The sequence below is a fragment of the Lathamus discolor genome, chromosome 1 (genome assembly GCF_037157495.1).
Source record: "Lathamus discolor isolate bLatDis1 chromosome 1, bLatDis1.hap1, whole genome shotgun sequence".
NCBI lineage: Eukaryota > Metazoa > Chordata > Aves > Psittaciformes > Psittacidae > Lathamus > Lathamus discolor.
Window position 1 is genome coordinate 88,099,731 of NC_088884.1, and position 18,189 is coordinate 88,117,919.

An 18,189-nucleotide genomic window follows, 5' to 3' on the forward strand; every position below is an offset into this window, starting at 1 on the left:
TTCCTGCAGGGGATGGATCCAGGCAGCTCACAGCATTTTCCGCTGAGATAAAATCCTTTCATACAGGAGAACATCCATACTCTTTTCATCTGTATTTACCTGCTGAACTTGGGAACAGCGTTGAAAAAAACATTGTGCAAGGAAGGTTTTAAAGTTAAAGGGTAAGAACTTTATCTGCATTTCCAGGAAAAAATTCCTAAACAACCCTCAAATGTTCTTTATTACTCTGCTACTCTTGACACTGTTGGAAATAACACACAACCCAGAAGGAAAACATCAAGCTATTTCTGTCACACTCCCTGTGCTCATGTAAGGCTCCAATCTCTCCAAGTGTGCAGCACTATATAATTTCCTTACATGCTTGGTGCTTTCCAATGAGCTGTGGTGCACATCTCTAAGGTGACTTCATACCCAAACCATTAAGGTGAGGAAAGGGATATGGAACAAACTCAGTCAAACTACCCAATGTTGGCAGTTTTTGTTGTGCCAATGTGCTTCAGGTCAGTCAATGTGCTTCATGGCTGGGATCCTCCTAGGAGAGGCAACCCACATTGTTCCTGCTCCATCTGTACGAGACCCTCTCAAGGATGTTAGTCTTTCCTTGTGACTGTAAAAGATTGTTCCTCCACCGTTAAAACTAGTTGCTGTATTTGCCCTGACCGCAGTACAACAGTGCTCCTTAAAAAGAAGTCAGCATGTGATAATGTGCCTACAGAAGGGCACTTACTTGCAGTAAGCAAAGAAGTGATTGTCCAGAAGTTGCATGGATTGAAGAAAGCAGAAGATTGACTTTGGCCTCTTCAGGAACCTGCTTAGTAAGATTCCATGGGATATAGCCCTGGAGGGCAGGGGGGCCCAAGACTGTTGGTTGATATTCAAGGATCACCTGCTACAAGCTCAGGAGTGCTGCATCCCAACTAGGAGGAAGTGTGGCAGAAGGGTCAGGAGACCTCCTTGGATGGATAAGGAGCTGCTGAGGAAACTCAGAGGGAAAAAGAGGCTTATGAAAGGTGGGAACAAGGACAGGAGACCTGGGAAGAATACGGGGATGTTGTCCAGGAAACTAGGGACCAGATTAGGAAAGCTAAGGCCCAGTTAGAATTAAACTTGGCCAGGGATGTTAAGGATAACAGGAAGGGATTCTATAGGTATGCAGCAAATAAAAGACAGAGTAGGGACAATGTGGGCCCTCTCCGGAAGCTCCTGGGAGAACTGGCTGCACAGGATTTGGAGAAGGCTGAGGTTCTTAGTGACTTCTTTATCTCAGTCTTCACTGGCAAATGCTCTGACCACACCACCCAGGTCTTGGAAGGCAGACGCAGGGACCGTGCGAATGAAGACCTTGGGCCCACTGTAGGAGAGGATCTGGTTCGAGACCATCTTAAAAACCTGAACGTAAGAACCTGATGAAATCCATCCGCAGGTCCTGAAGGAGCTGGCGAATGAAGTTGCTAAGCCACTGTCCATTATATTTGAAAAATCATGGCAGTCAGGTGAAGTTCCCGATGACTGGAAAAAGGGAAATATAACCCCCATTTTCAAGAAGGGGAAAATGGAAGACCCGGGGAATTACAGGCCAGTCATTCTCACCTCTGTGCCTGGCAAAATCTTGGAACACATTCTCCTGGAAGGCATGCTAAGCACATGAAAAACAGCAAGGTGCTTGGTGACAGCCAGCATGGCTTCACTAAGGGGTAATCCTGCCTGACCAATTTGGTGGCCTTCTATGATGGGGCTACACAACTGATGGACAGGGGTAGAGCAGTTGATGTCATCTACCTGGACGTGTGCAAAGCGTTTGACACTGTCCCACACGACATCCTTGTCTCTAAATTGGAGAGACATCAATTTGATGGATGGACCACTCGGTGGATAAAGAACTGGCTGGATGGCCGCACACAAAGAGTTGTGGTCAATGGCTCAATGTCCGGCTGGAGAACGGTAACGAGTGGTGCCCCTCAGGGATCGGTGTTGGGACCGGTCTTGTTTAACATCTTCATCGCTGACATGGACAGTGGGATTGAGTGTGCCCTCAGCAAGTTTGCTGATGACACCAAGCTGTGTGGTCCAGTTGATATGCTGGAGGGAAGGGATGCCATCCAGAGGGACCTTGACACGCTTGTGAGGTGGGCTGATGCCAGCCTTATGAAGTTCAACCATGCCAAGTGCAAGGTCCTACACCTGGGTTGGAGCAATCCCAGGCACAGCTACAGGTTGGGCAGAGAAGAGATTCAGAGCGGCCCTGCAGAGAAGGACTTAGGGGTGCTGGTCGATGAGAAACTGAACATGAGCTGGCTTCAGTGTTCGCTCGCAGCCCAGAAAGCCAACCGCATCCTGGGCTGCATCAAAAGGAGCGTGACCAGCAGGCCAAAGGAGGTGATCCTGCCCCTCTGCTCTGCTCTTGTGAGACCTCACCTGGAGTATTGTGTGCAGTTCTGGTGTCCTCAACATAAAAAGACTTGGAACTGCTGGAACAAGTCCAGAGGAGGGCCACGAGGATGATCAGGGGTTGGAGCACCTCCCATATGAAGACAGCCTTCCAGTATCTGAAGGGAGCCTATGAGGATGCTAGGGAGGGACTATTCATCAGGGACTGTAGTGAGAGGACAAGGGGTAATGGGTTCAGACTTAAACAGGAAGTTTAGATTGGATATAAAGAAGAAGTTCTTTACTGTGAGGGTAGCGAGGCACTGGAATGGGTTGCCTGGGGAAGCTGTGAATGCTCCGTTCCTGTTGATGTTCAAGGCCAGGTTGGATGGAGCCTTGGGTGGGATGGTTTAGTGTGAGGTGTCCCTGCCCATGGCAGGCGGGTTGGAACTAGATGACCTTAAGGTCCTTTCCAACCGTAAGTATTCTATGATTCTATGATTCCTAGGTAATGTTCCAGGAGTTAGAGGTAACCATGCTTTAGCTTTTAAAACTACCATGCAGTGGCATTTTGGTTTGTGAAGGATTTTTCAGTATGAAGAGTTCTGCTCTCACTCTTTTCCAGCTCAATTTCGAAGACACTAGAGGGGAAAAAGCCTGTTTTCCCAAGTATAGGCATCATTTTTCCAACAGCCACACTGTGCACATAAATGACAGACATTCACAAAGTTGAGTGTGTTCTGTGATTGAGCTGGGGAGCAATAAGAATTAAAGAACAGCAGTCATGCAGCTTTTGCTACCGTGGACACAGCTCCACATCTAAACAGTTTCTTCTTTTCAGAATGAGTATTTCTGGAGCAGTTGGAGGATGATCCAGTAGTTGCACACACCTTTGGGAAGTGATGAGTTGCTGTTCTCCTCTGGGCTGCAATCCTGGAAATGTGATAAAGGAAATGTTCTGATGATTTTACCCATCTACCAATGATGTGGTACACTGAATAGATAAAATAATGTGCAGTGCAGGTAGAACACTATCATATTGTCTAGTGGAAGGTGTCCCTACCCATGGCAGGGGGCTGGAACTGGATGAGCTTTAAGGTCCCTTCCAACCCAAACCATTCTGTGATTCTGTATTGAAGGTGAAGGTAAAGGGCCCAGAGAAGCTGTGGCTGCCACATCCCTGGCAGTGTTCAAGGCCAGGCTGGATGAAGCTTGGAGCAACATTGTCTAATGGAAGGTGTCCCTGCTTGTGGCAGGGGGTTGGAACTGGATGAACTTTAAGCTCCCTTCCAACCCAAAACATCCTGTGATTCTACACTGAAGGTAGAGCGCCACAGTGCTGTTGCTGGATATGTTAGTGGCACTGACTACAACAGCTGAGCTCTGGCCTCAGTTTCTTTAGGGATTCCTAAGGCACTTACGTCTTTCTGTCTCATGAGACCAGGCAAGCATTGTCTGAAGAAATGGAAACAAGGTCAGGAATTCCCAGCGCTTTCTAGCATGGCAGGATGCAGTATTTATTGGAGAAGCAGATTGTCAGCTAAGGGACAGCTCCCTATTCTAGTGTAAATTCAGCATTGCTTCACTCTGCTCTTGTCTATAGGCCCTTGCAATTACTTCTGAGGTCAGGATCTGCCCCTGAGCACTTGCAAATTGAGCCATTGCACAAAAAGGAGTGGGTGAGAGCTGGAGGATGTGTTTGGTCAAAAGAGCTGCTCAGTGCATGCTGTGGGGGAAACAGGAGTTGAAGCCCAGGGCAGCATGTTAAGGGCAGATAGCTTCCCAGAAAAACTACTAGCACGTGGCAGGACTGCTTCCCTGGACAGGCTTGCAACACATTCCCCACCACCAAAGCAAAAGTGAGCCCAGTATGTCCTGTTCAGCTGTACCTAGTGCCAAGGAGCAGGCAACAGCAGGAACAAATCATCAGCCCTTGTTCCCCATAGCCTGGCATCAAAAGTCTGTGGAAAGCAAGTGTAAAATCCCACTGCTGCCATGTGGTAGAACTGAACTCCTTAGCACCACTGTGTGTTTCAGCAGATTCACCAGGGATGCTCACTGTTGCTGGAGTTTATTCTGGCTGACACTAGATTTTCAGGTGGGACTATTTTTCATTTGTATTGGGATAAATGAGAGAAAAATCTAGATCTTGCCATCACGGGGGGCAGCAGATTCTGTCCTATTGGTTTTCTCTTTAGACATGCTCTGAAAGATGTTGCTGATAGATTTCCAGTAGGGATGCACAGCCTTCTGAATACCTGTGTACCTCAGAGGCCAGCAAAATCTCTACAGATTTCCAGAAAGACACCATCCAGACTTTTCCCCTTCTCCTTAACACCACAGCCACACATCTACATCCTCTTTATTACAGCAATCTCAATTTACATCAGTGGGGACCAGAGTCACAGGTCTTGCTTCAAAGCTGCCTCCCTGCCTGTAAATTTGCTGCTGACAGCAGAAGATCCTGGTGTCTGTAGTGAAGTGAAAGTCTGGTGAGCTCCCAGCCAGACACCGCTCTGGTTTGAGTCACAGCCCTCTTCCCAGCTGGATGAATGAGAAAGTATAACTCATGTTCAAACACTCAGGTCAGCTGCATCCGCCCTGGCAAAACAAACAGTTGATGTCAGCGAAGAAAATGAATGGGCAGGTATTTCAGATGCTTCCTTTCTCTTCACGCATTTCTCAAGGGGTTTATCAAAAGTAAAGAGAGTGAATAACAAGATAGCATTTGGCACTCAGACTCTTGTAGAAGGCACAATGCCCAAGCATGCTCTGCCATGGCCAGGCAGCTGTCAGCATGGATGTCACTTCACTCTTGTGAGTCCCTGCCCACGACCAGGAAGAAACAGGCTGAGTGCTGGCCACCTCATCCACGTGACAGCAGGGCGGCTTTCACCCTGGTCGCCAGGGTCAGAGCAGAAGGAAACATTAATTCAAATCCTCTGCCAATGCAGGGCTGCTGGCACAATCCAGAGCTGACAATGAGCAGTTTCACATTCTGGGCACATCTTTCCTATTTAGTCATCTCCAGGTGACAGGGCACAGGCAGTGAGGGGGACAGAAGGTCCCAGGAGCTGCCAAGAGATAGGAGGAAGCATATTAATGTCAAGTAAGAAAACCTTGCTGGGATTCACCACCGAGTGGGAGATGCTGAAGAGCTGCCTTAGGATATCAGGTCCTTCCCAGGGTGGCCATGTGGCCTCAGGGCTGCAGGAGTAGGGTGATGGGCTTCTCCACCGCAGGAAACACAGCCGAAGTTGTCACCCCTGGGGCATTTTCTGGAGGTGAGCTTGGGAGAGGAGAGGCAGACGAATAGAGAGAAACCTCCTCTCTGAAATGAGTGACATTCTACAGACATGGACAGAGACCAGAGGGGAAGAAGCTGGCACCAACGCTACCTGTGCTAGGTGTTGTCGGGCGCTCTTGGAGCCAGGCTACACTGAAGGTTTTCAGGGCTAGCAAAAAGATGGTCAAGGCACAGGACTGGCTCCTGAGGTGTTCATTTCCACCAGCAAGAACAGGGCAGTGTACCAGCAGTCCATCTCCTCCCACTGCACCACTGGCCCATGGAAAACAAGGTCTGGCTCAGGGCAGACACCCAAGAAAGACTCTGGCATTGCTCCTATGTGCAGCTCCCTGCACAGTCCCTAAGATGCACCCTAAGGGGCTTGCCAGCCTTTGTGGAAGCTCCCTGTCTCTGAGAGCCACACGATGGAACAGCCAGAGTAGCAGCCTGCTGGAAAACCCCAGAAGTGGTGGCTCAGTAGGTGGCACTCTGCATCCACGGGGAGCCAATACCTACCCAAAGGTGAGCCCTGCCCTTGCCGGCCCAGCAACCTGCCCCCACCGGACCCAGTGAGTCCTGAAGCCCTCCTGGGGGCAGAGTCCAGGTGTACTTCCAGCCCTGGAAGAAGGCCATGGCTCAGCTTAGTGCCTCCTCCCAAGAGCACACAGCAGAGCTGGGACTTGCAGTGGGATCCTGCCCTGAATATCCCAAAACATGTGGCCTTGAGAGGGTGTCCTCTCAGAGAAGCAGCCAAGGAGGGCTTTGTCTGGATGCCACCATTTGGGAAGAGATCCCCTGATGTCCTCTCGAATCTCTCTGTGCGCAACTGCTGGCCACCACCACCTCACTGCATCTTCTGCATGCTGAGGAGCAGTGCTGGTTGATGCCAGGCTGCCCATTCTTCAAGGAAGCAGGAGCAGCAGGACAAAGTTGACGAGATGCACCAAAAATTTGAAGCATGGAGTCAAATTCCTCTGTGCTGCCGCTGAGCAGTGGGACAGGAGCCATCAGCTGGAGACTGGAGGAGAAAGGGAATGTGGTGAGTCTGGCGCGGGATATACCGTGTTTGGTCTCCAAACAGTGCAGGTAACATGGGCAATTGCACTGCAGCCATTCAACCTTTCCCCTGATAAGCTTCTCCTTCCAGCTGCTTAGCACTTTGCCAAGCAGGGCTGGAACTGTCAGTGTGCAGTATATTCCTTGGATCAAGCTTAAAAACCATCATTTAAAATGTTAAACCTGGGAGAAGTACTTAATTTTAACAGCTGAAAAATAAAACCAGGAAGGAGGTGGCAGTGCCTGTCTGAGGAAACAGATGAGGGGAAGGAAAGTTCCCAGGCTACAAACCTGCTTTTGGCTGTTCTCACACAACCAACTCCATGGTGGTAGAAGAGACCCCCGAGCCTCTGCCCTTGGGGGCACTCCACCTACACGAAATCAGTCTCTGCTAATGACAGGCCTAGGGACTTACGGAGGTCTCATGGGAAAGGAACACTGGTCTGAGGGAGAAGGAAGGATCATGTGGAATCCTGAGCTGTCCCCACATGATGACCAAGCTGTAGACAGGAGCTGCTCAACACCTGCAGCTGGACTGAGGAGAATTTGTCTTCTCTCTGTTGTAGACACTATGAGGAAAGGAGTGGGAAATGAAGGGAAACACAGGGTTAAAAAAACCCAAAACAACAGTAAATGACAACCAGTTTTAATAGCAGTCCACACAAAGGGGCTGACAGGGGTTGAGGGGCTGTCTGCCGCCCCATAATGTCCCAGCCATTCATTCAGCAATTTCTTTTCAGAGCCCTTGGGGACCACTTCTTGGGCGTGGTGTGACCCAGCAAAGATGACACCAGGAGCCCTGTATCCTCTTTTGGCATGTGTGGAAGAGGTGAGAAGGTTTGACTACAGAACAGCTTGGATCCCAGCAGAGGCTCCTCAGGTCCCTGAGCTGTGAGTAGCGGTCTAAACACAGAGCCCCCTTTTCCCAACACTGGGCAGCATTGCAACCCACTGCCATGGGGGTAGCAGAGGGACACCAATGCTTTTGTCCTCACCCCCCCCCCCCCAAAGGGCTTTCCTACAACCTGCTGCCCTAGTGTTTTCCCCCTTAATGCAGGTCTACTCCATGCTTTCCCCCACAAAGCCCAGGAGAGGCACCCGTGGCCAGGCAGCATTTGCTAAGGGCTTCTGCTGCAGCAACAGCGAGCCCAAGTGCCCCAGGGAGCACATACACAGGTCGAAAGGGATGATCCTGCCCCTCTACTCTGCTCTTGTGAGACCCCACTTGGAGTACTGTGTGCAATTCTGGTGTCCTCAACATGAAGGACTTGGAGCTGTTGGAGCAAGTCCAGAGGAGGCCATGAGGATGATCAGGGGACTGGAGCACCTCCCATATGAAGACAGGCTGAGGAAGTTGGGGCTGTTCAGCCTGGAGAAGAGGAGGCTGCATGGAGACCTCATAGCAGCCTTCCAGTATCTGAAGGGGGCCTATAGGGATGCTGGGGAGGGACTCTTCCTCAGGGCTTGGAGCAACAGGACAAGGGGTGATGGGCTTAAATTTAAACAGGGGAAGTTCAGGTTCGATATAAGGAAGAAGTTCTTTACTGTGAGGGTGGTGAGGCACTGGCACAGGTTGCCCAAAGAAGTGGTGCATGCTCCATCCCTGGCAGTGTTCAAGGCAAGGTTGGACAGAGCCTTGGGCAGCATGGTCTAGTGTGAGATGTCCCTGATCTTTGCAGGGGGTTGGAACTCAATTATCTTACGGTCCTTTCCAGCCCAGACCAGCCTGTGATTCTCGGATTTCCCCCACCCAGCCGCCTGCCCACCCTTGTCTCCACTCGTTACTCAGCCGCTCCTCACGCACCGCTCAAGCAAAGCCAGATACCAAGACCCATCCCCAGATTTATTACAGAGAACAATCTCTGCCCTTTCTCTCCCGTTCCTCCCGGAGGAGCGGCGCACGGCACAGAGCAACCCAACGACCCGGGTGAGCCAGGACCTCTCCCCGCCATGACGGAACGGAACGGGTTATGTCGGGACGTTCCGTATCCCGCCGCGCCGCGAGCAGCGCCAGGTGCGCATGCACCACCCTCACCTGCCGCCCCGCCCCGCCCCGCCCCTGCTGACGTCGCTCCACGTCCCGGCGCGCTAGCGGCGGCCGCCTATAAAGCGGGCGGCGGCGGCGGGTGGCTCCTTATGGAGCTGTGTGCGCTGCGGTCGGTGTCGTGTGCCTGGCCGTGACACCGCCTGTCGCGACAACACCCACCTCTCCGCCGCCGCCCGCCCCGGAATCGCCGATGCGCGCAGTGGCGCTGATCGTCGCCCTGGCCGTGCTGGCAGGTGCGTGATGGGAGGGAGGGGAGCAGCTGAGGGGTCGCACGGCGGCTGGGGCCGTTGAAGGTGGGATGAAGGGAGAGATGTCGCCTGCCGCCTTACCCCCCTGCCCACGGCTCCATTTCCTCCTCACAGCCCGCCGGCCTGTCGCTGGGTCCTCCCCCAACGCCACCGACCCGGAGCGGCTCGGGGGTCCTGGACAGAGGGAGCCCGAAACCCGCGAGGGGGAGGCCATGTCCGGTCCCGACTACGAGGAGGATGAGGAGTACGAAGAGGCGCTGCCCGTCCATCAGTACATCGTGGACGACTTGATCCGAGGTGAGGGGGACGCGGCCAGGGGCGAGGTGGGCTCGGCAGCGCCGGGACGAGCAGCTGTCTGTGACCGCCGGCTTCTTTCTGGCTTCCCTCTCTCGTAAGGCTGCTGCACTTCGCTCGTAGAGTACGGAGCAAAAGCGTGCTTCTGCTTGGAACTTGCTGTCAGGGAAGAAAACTTAGCGTGAGTGCCACAGGGGTGTGTGGAAGCTGCAGGTTAGACTATTGCCAGCTGTGCTGCTGCTCTCTTGATAATCCTGGCAAGAGGGCTGAGATGGAGTAGCTACCACCTACTTAGCATGGAAGCATCAGTTGGGTTTATAAGTGCTGTTTAGCCTTAAAAGTGAAATTTATATTAGACTGTCTCCTTAGCTTCAAGGATTTTTTGCGTGTGTGTTGTCTCATGATGGAGTTGACTAAAATTTCCTGGGAAGCAAACACTTAAACCTCTTAAGTGGCTGTAGGAAAGCTTGTTAAGCGCCTTTCAGGCAATACTTCATTGTTAATAGCTATTGTGTGAGTTTATTGGGATTTTTCCACTTATTAAGCTCTGAGGAGATCTTAATAACCTGCCTGACTGTGGGGATGGGAGGTTGTTTTTTTTTTTTTTTTGTTCTGGCTGAACTGCAATTGTAATACAAGCTGGGTGCTTACAAGTGATTTGAACCTCAGTAGGGGTTAGTAGGCAGGTGCTTTTGCTCTCTAGGGTGGACCTGGCTAAACTTTTTCCATTGGAAACACCCTGAGACTAGGTGAAGGGAGTCCATGCTCCAGATGCTCAGTCTAGGGACTTAGTGGATCCTTGCTGAAGCCTTTCATGAGTTGAAGACCTCCAGGGTAAACAGGAATGTCAGAGCTATTGAGCAGTTTGGCCTGTAAAACTACTGGCTTGGTGACTTAAGCATTGTATAACTGCACAGAAACTAGACTTGTTAACAAAGGTGGTTGGTTTGTAGACCAGCTCTTCTACTTGGCATGAGGTTTATCTGTGGAGCCTTCCAGCTGTTATGATTCAACTGTGGGTGGCTTTCCTGCCTGTCCAGCTTGCAGACAGGGACACAGAGATCGAACTGACAAGCTTAGCCTTGAAGAGGAAAGAATGCAAGCAGCCTCAGTTATTGGAGTGGGAGCCTAAATATCAAGTTAAACTGGACAGAGCAGGGGCCTCAGCTGCCAGGAGTAAGCTCACACTTCTAGGACAGGAAACCTTACTGCAGGAACAGTGTCCTTGTTTACATATTAATATAACTTACACCATTTGAATCAGACTTCTGGTTGCTGAAGGCATGTTTGCTTTTAAGTAACTTCAAGCCAGGCTTGTTAATCTAGAAGTTAAAATGATCAGATGTCTAGACAACAGTGAGCTACACCTCATTTCTTTGTGCAGGTTCTCTTCACTAGAAATACAGGGTTATGAACTAGCTGGATCCAGTTGTATCCTATTGTGGTGATTGCCTGTATGTGTAGTGCTCTGGGTAAAATATTGTTCTATGAAAAATATTTTCAGTAGGCTTGCAGAGCACAGTAGAGCAAATTAAGGGTTGTAAATGGCTCTAAATGGTTCTTAAGACCTATTCAGTCTCACCTGGTTAACTGTTACTCCTCAATAACATAGGGATGCTTTATGGCTATCAGTGAAGGGATTGTTTCTCCAGAGAACCAGTGTTATGTCACCTTGCTCTGAGACAATGCTATTGAGCTTTGACTGCTACATGGAGCAGCTAAGCTCCTTAGTCAGTGTCTGGCTTAAGCCTGTTCTCTTCAGCAAAAGGAAAATGATTGCTCTTGCTTAAATCCAAAGGCTACTAAGTCACCAGCATTTTGAAACCACACTCTTATAGAGGTTTGTCTTAATTGAGATAATGAGGGGCAACAGTAAGCGGGAGAACAAATAGCCTGACTCTTGTGGACTATCCTGCCTTCGCTCCTTCAGTGCATGCTGTATCTCTCAAAGCAGGAGAACTGGAAATGAGCTATCTTCTGCTGAAGACAGCACTGCAGGTTATTTGGGAGAAACAAGTATGCCAACTGGGATAGCAAGCTGTCTTGCCTCTGCAAATGCCCAGGACAATGTAGTAATTTATAACTCCTTTCATCACTGATGCAAATGGAGGGTTTAGAGCAATGGAGGCTGTTAGCCTTGTATCTGGGTTGACACGAAACTAGTGGATGACTTAGCTCAGTGTGAACTTGGTGTTCTTTACAAGCCTTTGCTTGAACCTGTACAATTTCATTCAAGTATCTTATGCCTTCAAGTCTGCTGCTCTTCATCTTTGGTGGCTTTTGGCTGCTTTTGGCCTACGTTGCACAGGACTTAATGGTGGCAGTGTTGTGCTTCATGAGCTAAGTTAGCTGCTTTTCTCCTGGATGTGAAATGCCCTGCTGCACACTCGCCTGCATCCTGATGATCTGCATCTGCTTCCTGATGACAGGTTCTCCTGCAGTGACCATCTCTCTACCCCCCACCAAATTCTGTAATTCACTTTTCACACAATCTACCATTCCCAGACTGAGTGTTGTCCTTTTTTCAGTTGAACCAGTGGTTAAGCCCAAGCCAACAAAGAGGGGGGGTGAGAAGAATGCTGGCAAATCAAGAAGGAAGAAAAACAGAGGGAAAAACAAGAAGAAAGGGACTCCTTGTGAAATGGAATACAAAAACTTTTGCATCCATGGTGAATGTATTTACCTAGAACATCTGCAGATGGTTACCTGCAAGTAAGTTACTTGTACTTTGTGAGCTAGGTGTGATTGGCGTGAGCTGGTAGCATATGAGGGCTCAGAGGCAAAACTGGTGTCAACTTGGCATGGATCCGTCTCCTGCCATATTTTGACTGAAAATCTTTCTGCCATGTAAATTAAGTGATGATGGAATCTGAGATGCATAACAAGCCACTGAACTCATCAGTTGGTCATAAACTCAAATTGAAAGAATGAAAAGGCGTGTCTTCCTGGAACATCACGCCCAAACTAATCTTGACTTGTTGAAATGCTGACAAACCTTGTGCTAGCCCAGTGACTGCATTTCATGAACACGTTCTGAAGCAAGCATGTTGAGATTCATGGGAAACTCTGAAGATGGATAAGTCAGGTTTGAATGTGTGTGGGTGTCCTTGGCTCCAGGCAGCACTGGAGCTGATAAGCACTTGTATTAATGTTTGCTTGCAGGTGTCATCAGGATTTTTTTGGTGAGCGCTGTGGTGAACAGTTCATGAAGACTCAACGGAAGAATGATGTGGCAGACTACTCGAAGACTGTATTGGTAGTGGTAGCTGTCCTGCTTTCAAGCATCAGCTTCGTTACTGTACTTATCATTGTGATAGTGCAGTAAGTATATATATATATGTATACACACACTGTTTGGTATCTGCCTATCTGAAGCGTGAGCAGGATTTGTGTCTGATAGCCTTGAAATGCATATGGCTCATCTGAATTACCTGTGTGGAAGGCATCCGAAAGGGCTGAGTTCTTATCCTGGCTTGGATGGGTGTTGAGGCAAGGTCTGAGAAGCTAGTAAGTGACTGTGTTCACTTACTCTCTTGCTATTGGCTGTGGGCAGCTTGTGACCCTTGATTTTTTTTTTTTTTTGGACCAGAGCCTTTCTGCTCTTGATACAACTGGAATAGCTACAATGCTGCAGAACATAAGCAGGAAGTAGAGGAGGAGTGTTTATGCTGACACAACAGTGCCTTCCCTAATCCTTGCAGAGAAGCCTGCAAGACAGCAGTGCTTTCCCTAATCCTGTTGGAAAAGCCAGCAAGCAGTAGTGTAACAGCCTCATGTGTGGCTGCTGTTCAGCAGCTGGGTGCACATCTGGGGGAAGGAAATGGTGTGTTCCAACTGTCCATTTATTTACAGAGGTTGCCAGGCTAAAATACTTAAACTGAGGGGAAGTGAATGGGGAAACAAATGCTGATGGTCCCAAATACTGTACTGCTTGCTGTTAAGATGGAGAGAACAACCATTTCAGCCTAAGCAACTGTTGACGGTTGTGTGGTGGGTAATGGGAATCTGGGGTCCTGTTGTGAATAAATTAAAAGGCTTCTCTGGGTGCATGTTTCAAGCCATACATTAAATTCTTCTTTGCACCTGCTAAAAAGCAGTACACAGCAACTTGTGCCTGCCTGTGCCTTTGCTTCTTGCTGGTGTGTTCAGGAACTAGTGCTGAGGTTAGATAGCGTAGGAAGCCTGACTCCAGTGTTTCCAGACTACTGGAGCAGTGCTCCAGTTCTAACACTGCAGGTCCACTATGGTAGAGTTTGGGTCACTGTAGGTGAAACTCAGAAGTTGAGCCTAATTTTAGATCTTGATGAAGTACATCAGCTGGATGAGGTATGTGCTGTACCCTTTCTTTGCAGTTCAGCAAACAGTGTGTGCATTTGTCATTTTGCTGTTGCTTTGTGTTTCAATCTGAACTTGAGGAATGCTGTAATGAGCACTTGTTCTCTGAACACTGCCTCATTTCTTGCTGCTAGGAGAGATAACCAGTTCTGTAGTGCTGCAGGAGCAAATCATCTTTGTTAGTTTCTGGAGTTCCATGAAGTAGGATTGTATTTATTTTGTTCTCTGAGGCATGCAGATCATTAATCTGTACCTTTGTCCAGAAAGCCTAGATGGTCTGTTTGGAGCAGTCATTACAAAAGACTGGAGAAGTTGGGAGAAAAAGAAAATTACTAAGCAGCTGTGCTTATGAGTGCTCAAGAGTCACATCAGGGGGATAGGGACTTGAGAAATTTGAAGTCCACAGTGCTCTGCTGTGGGGAGGAGGAAGGCACTCTGGTCTCTGCAAGCATTTGCTAAAGCTACCAGGAAATCTGTCTCCCAGAAAGCTGCCTGGTCCTTTGCTCCGTTGCAGCAATAAACCCTCTTCATCTTGCTGCCTAATTGAGCTGAAGCTGAGAAGCTCTGGCTCTGTGCAGCAAAACTGCCAGTGCTGAATTCGGGCTCCTTGATTTTATGGTCAGTTATTGCTTGATGCTGGATGTTTAAAAACTGGCTTGTTTGGAGTTGCTTGAGGATCCAAAGGACATGAGTGTAAATGGTGCAGGTGTATATCAGTGTTCAAAATGACCTCTAATGTGCCACAATTCCACAGGGTCAGGAAAAAGTGTCCTCAGTATGAAGAGAAAGAAGAAAGGAAGAAACTTCGACAGGAAAACAGAAATGGTCACGTTGGTGTGTAAATGAGGAAAGAACAGGTATGAAAACTGACTTGAAACACCTTTCTGTCTTTCCAGGCTTGGAGTTCCCCATGTGAGCATTGCTTGCATGCTTGGCAAAGCTCCTGTTAGCTTCTAATGCTTGAACTGCCTTGAAACATGTAGGTTACATGTGAATGACTGGCTCAATTTGCTGGTTCCCCAAACCCACCTGAGTTGTGCAAGTTCAACAGCTCTATTAACTAACTGGCTGCTGTCTTAAAGAAAAAGTGAGGATAGGAAGCTGTACTGATGTCAGTGGACTTGGGGAAGGAAAAAGACCCTAATATCTGAACAGACAGGCTTAGTGCAAGAAGCCATGGTAGACTGCCATCATGGAAGATGGTGCAGCAGCCAAGTGAATCACTGCCTCATGTAAGAGGAGTACTGAGCATTTTAACACCTTCTCTGCAAGGCATCATGAGGTTTATGGAGCTTGGAGGCTACAGATCAAGACAAAGCTTCTAATTCTACAACCACCATAGATAGCCTCTCAGTCAAGTTTCATACTGTTTTTCAACTGAGTGCTAAAGCTCCTTGGCCCAGGTGGATCACTTCTGGGAGAGATCTAGTGGATTTCAATAAGCAAGCAAGTTGGTCTCCTCTGAGCAAAAGTGTACCCAACAGCACAATTCCAGGACCCTTATTGAATAGGAGTTGTATTAGAATTTGAAGGAGGAAGCTATAAAGAATATCCCTGAGAAGTTCTGACAGAGCTCAGAAGTTTTGCTTTGCTGCATGTCAGCTACAAACCTTGACCAGCTTTATCCAGTGGCAGTTGGAGGGTTTTGCTCAAAGTTTGCTTGAAGCTGAAGAGTGTCTAGCAGAGCATCCTTAGATGTAGGCACAAATTTAGCCTGCCTGGCTTGGATGTAGGTTTGACATGGTTCTAGCACAAAGTTCTCATGTTCTGGGTGGTGATTAACATGCCTGGTCTGCCCCTTACAGAACAGTTCTGATGTGGCCACTGCAAAGCTGCAGGGTACCTCTGGCTACCTGACACATCCCCCTGGACACTGTGGGCTGGAGCTGTTGCCACTAAGCCCTGATTCATCCAGACAGAGGCTGCTGCAAGAAGATCTCAACATGCCACTTGCTGGTGAATTGCTTATTGGGGAGGACAGTTACTGCTACATCTAGTCACAATTATGTGGAAGGAGCTGCCACTATGTGGTAGAGGACCTGCTAGAGACTACTGCTGCTGAGCGCTCTCATCGGTGCTGGAGCTCTGGTCTCTGCTGTTGTATGGATGGACTTTCTTCTGTTAGCAAGTCTCCTTTGGCAGCCCTAAATTGAAGGGAGAGAGCTCACTGTGGCCTTCAGGAATGGATGGAATGGGAAAAATTCCCTTCCCTCTCTCAAAGTGGCAAAGGGAAGAGTTCAGTATGGCTTCTCTCCCTAGACCTCAGCAAATTAAAAACATAATTCTGCTGTCACTGTGCTCCCTGTTGATATCGGCTTCAAAGAACTTCATCTCTAGTTCTGACTTGCAGGGTGTTGGTGACAGATCCTTGTCAGCCACACCTGGGTTGTGTTGCTGTATATGTAGAAAGTAATCCCTCTGAACTCAGTAGGACTTGTTGTGTGAGTGGAGCTATCCATTTTTGTGTGTGCTAACCTGAGTTAAAATGAGTCTACTTAGGTTGCTGAGACTGTAGATGCAATGTCAAAAGCTCTGTATCTTAAGAAAAAGGCCCCTGTTCCAACAGGTTAAGCCTGGACCTATCAGTTATAAACAGAAAGCATAAGTGCTGCTGCTTTAAGCAGCATTTAAAGTGTAAAATGCTTCCCATCAGATCCAGTCTGTTGAACTTGGCCAAGAACCTGTTTCTTTGAAGAATAAAATTCATGCACTGATACTCTGCAGGCAGTGGTCTCCTGTGCTCTACCTTGTGGTGCACAGAACTTGACTTACCTCAGACTTTTCTGACCCAAGTGTCCTTGGTTTCTTGAACTGTCCATGCAGTCTTGAGCACAGAGTATTATTTGAGTTCAGTTTCTTCTTGGAAGAGTCAATATGTTCTGTATAAACAGAGCAGAATTCTGGTAGCAGAGAAATGCCATTAGTTGTCAAGTTATATCTGTAAATGTGTAAATATTTATTACTGTATTTAATATTTAATGTTTCCACATCAAACTTATTTATTTTATAATTAAACTTTTTACATAACCTCATCATGGTGAGATTTATTTTGTTTTGCCTGCTCTTGGAGGTATATGATAAACATTTGAAATTAGAGCTTGGTTTCTCCTCAAAGCAGGAATTCGCATATCTAAGAGCAGAAAGCATGGTTGTGAAGAGCTATAGCTATGTGTGGAGGATGAGCTTGGTGCTCTTACAGGAGTACAAGTTGTTTGTAAACATCATGTGCAAATGTGAGTGCCTGTTTTGGTAAGAAGTCCATTTAATCCTACTACAAAGGAATCTTTAACTTTTTCTGGATTAGGGAGGACCTAAATCATCCATCTCATTGGAAGCAAAGTCTGAAGCTGAAGCTTGAGTCAAGGAGTATCCCTTTGCTCTGGGCTCAAGGGCTGGGAATATTGGAGAGGGGAGAGCCTTTCATCTCAGTGTGGTCAGAGGGAGTTTGAACAGTGGCTTTGAGACTCAGTCTTAAATAAATGAGGAAAAGCAGAATAGCCTCAGGCCAGTGACTCCCTGAACAGAAAGGGAGCTTTGGCCTTTGCAGTCTACCTTGAATTTCTGTTCTTCTCCAGATAGTTTTTAGTCCAACTATGTGCTGATGTTTAAACCAAACACTTCTGCACTAAACACTTCTGCACTGAGTTTCGGTCTTAAATTCAGAGTTGCCTCAAACAATGAGTATCAGAGGGGTGAGTTTAGTTTTAAAGCTGCAGTTATGATGGAAAACCTTCTTTTGAGGTTCTTTTCTCAAAAGCATTCTCAAGACGTGTTGCTGGCTGTGGCTTAGCTTGAAGCAAAGAATAAGATGAAAGAACCAGCCAATTTGAATTAGGATCCAAGTTGTGTACCCACAGCAGTAGTAGTCCAGAGTCCTGTCTGGAGTAATACTTGCCTTAGCCTCTGAAGTTAGCAGGTATTTCTTGGGCTCTGAGAGCAGCCTGTATGGCTTATAGCTGAGGTATGTATTGCAACATCTCTTGGGAAGACTGCAAGACTTCATTCCAGAGAGCTTGCTTCATTACCAAAGTAAACAGCACTGCTCCAAGTGACTTTTCCACAGACATTTGCTAGTTAGGGTTCTGGCAAGAAAAGCTGTTTCTGTTGGTCATGCCAGGCTTTTTGCTTTGGAGTAAACAGGCTCAATCTCAGTGGTAACTGTGCCATAGCCTAGTGAGAGCGAGGTTAGATTACAACTCCCAGTTGAAAGCCAAGCAGCTTTTCTTCCAGAAACTCTTCTATCTCTACTCTTCTTCCTGAAGTCAACAGCAGTTTTTCTACTTGAAAGGCTAAACAAATGCCAGCATAGAAAACAGCAGTTTTCTGTTTTTCCTCTCTACCTTTTAAGCCTAATGGAGGGAAGCTACTAGAGTAGCTTGTAGCTTCTTCCTGTTGTATTTTGCACTCTAGTTATGGAGTGGGGTGGAGGCAGTTAGTTGCTGGGGAGACCCAAGTGAGCTATTTCTAGGAGGGCTTGGACTTGGAACTCCTGTCAATAATTGGAAGGAAAATCATTGTGGAGTCTCCTTAGCTGGAAGCTTGGAAGCACTAGAGGA

At 48.0% G+C, this 18,189-nt stretch overlaps 1 protein-coding gene across 1 annotated transcript; it reads left to right on the plus strand.

The window, feature by feature from the left end:
- Positions 1-8,829: 8,829 nt before the first annotated feature.
- AREG (amphiregulin) lies at positions 8,830-16,665 on the plus strand. The gene is made up of 6 exons (XM_065685297.1): positions 8,830-8,989; positions 9,119-9,301; positions 11,827-12,010; positions 12,461-12,619; positions 14,388-14,490; positions 15,439-16,665. The coding sequence occupies exons 1-5, from the start codon at positions 8,947-8,949 to the stop codon at positions 14,473-14,475; spliced, it is 657 nt and encodes a 218-aa protein (XP_065541369.1). The 5' UTR covers positions 8,830-8,946; the 3' UTR covers positions 14,476-14,490; positions 15,439-16,665.
- The last annotated feature ends 1,524 nt before the right edge of the window (positions 16,666-18,189 follow it).

Excerpts from the sequence above, each read along its gene's own strand:
- AREG (XM_065685297.1), top strand. The coding sequence starts at position 8,947 with ATGCGCGCAGTGGCGCTGATCGTCGCCCTGGCCGTGCTGGCAG. Across the intron at positions 8,990-9,118 it reads CGCCCTGGCCGTGCTGGCAG|CCCGCCGGCCTGTCGCTGGG; the intron begins GTGCGTGATGGG and ends TCCTCCTCACAG. Across the intron at positions 12,620-14,387 it reads CTTATCATTGTGATAGTGCA|GGTCAGGAAAAAGTGTCCTC; the intron begins GTAAGTATATAT and ends ACAATTCCACAG.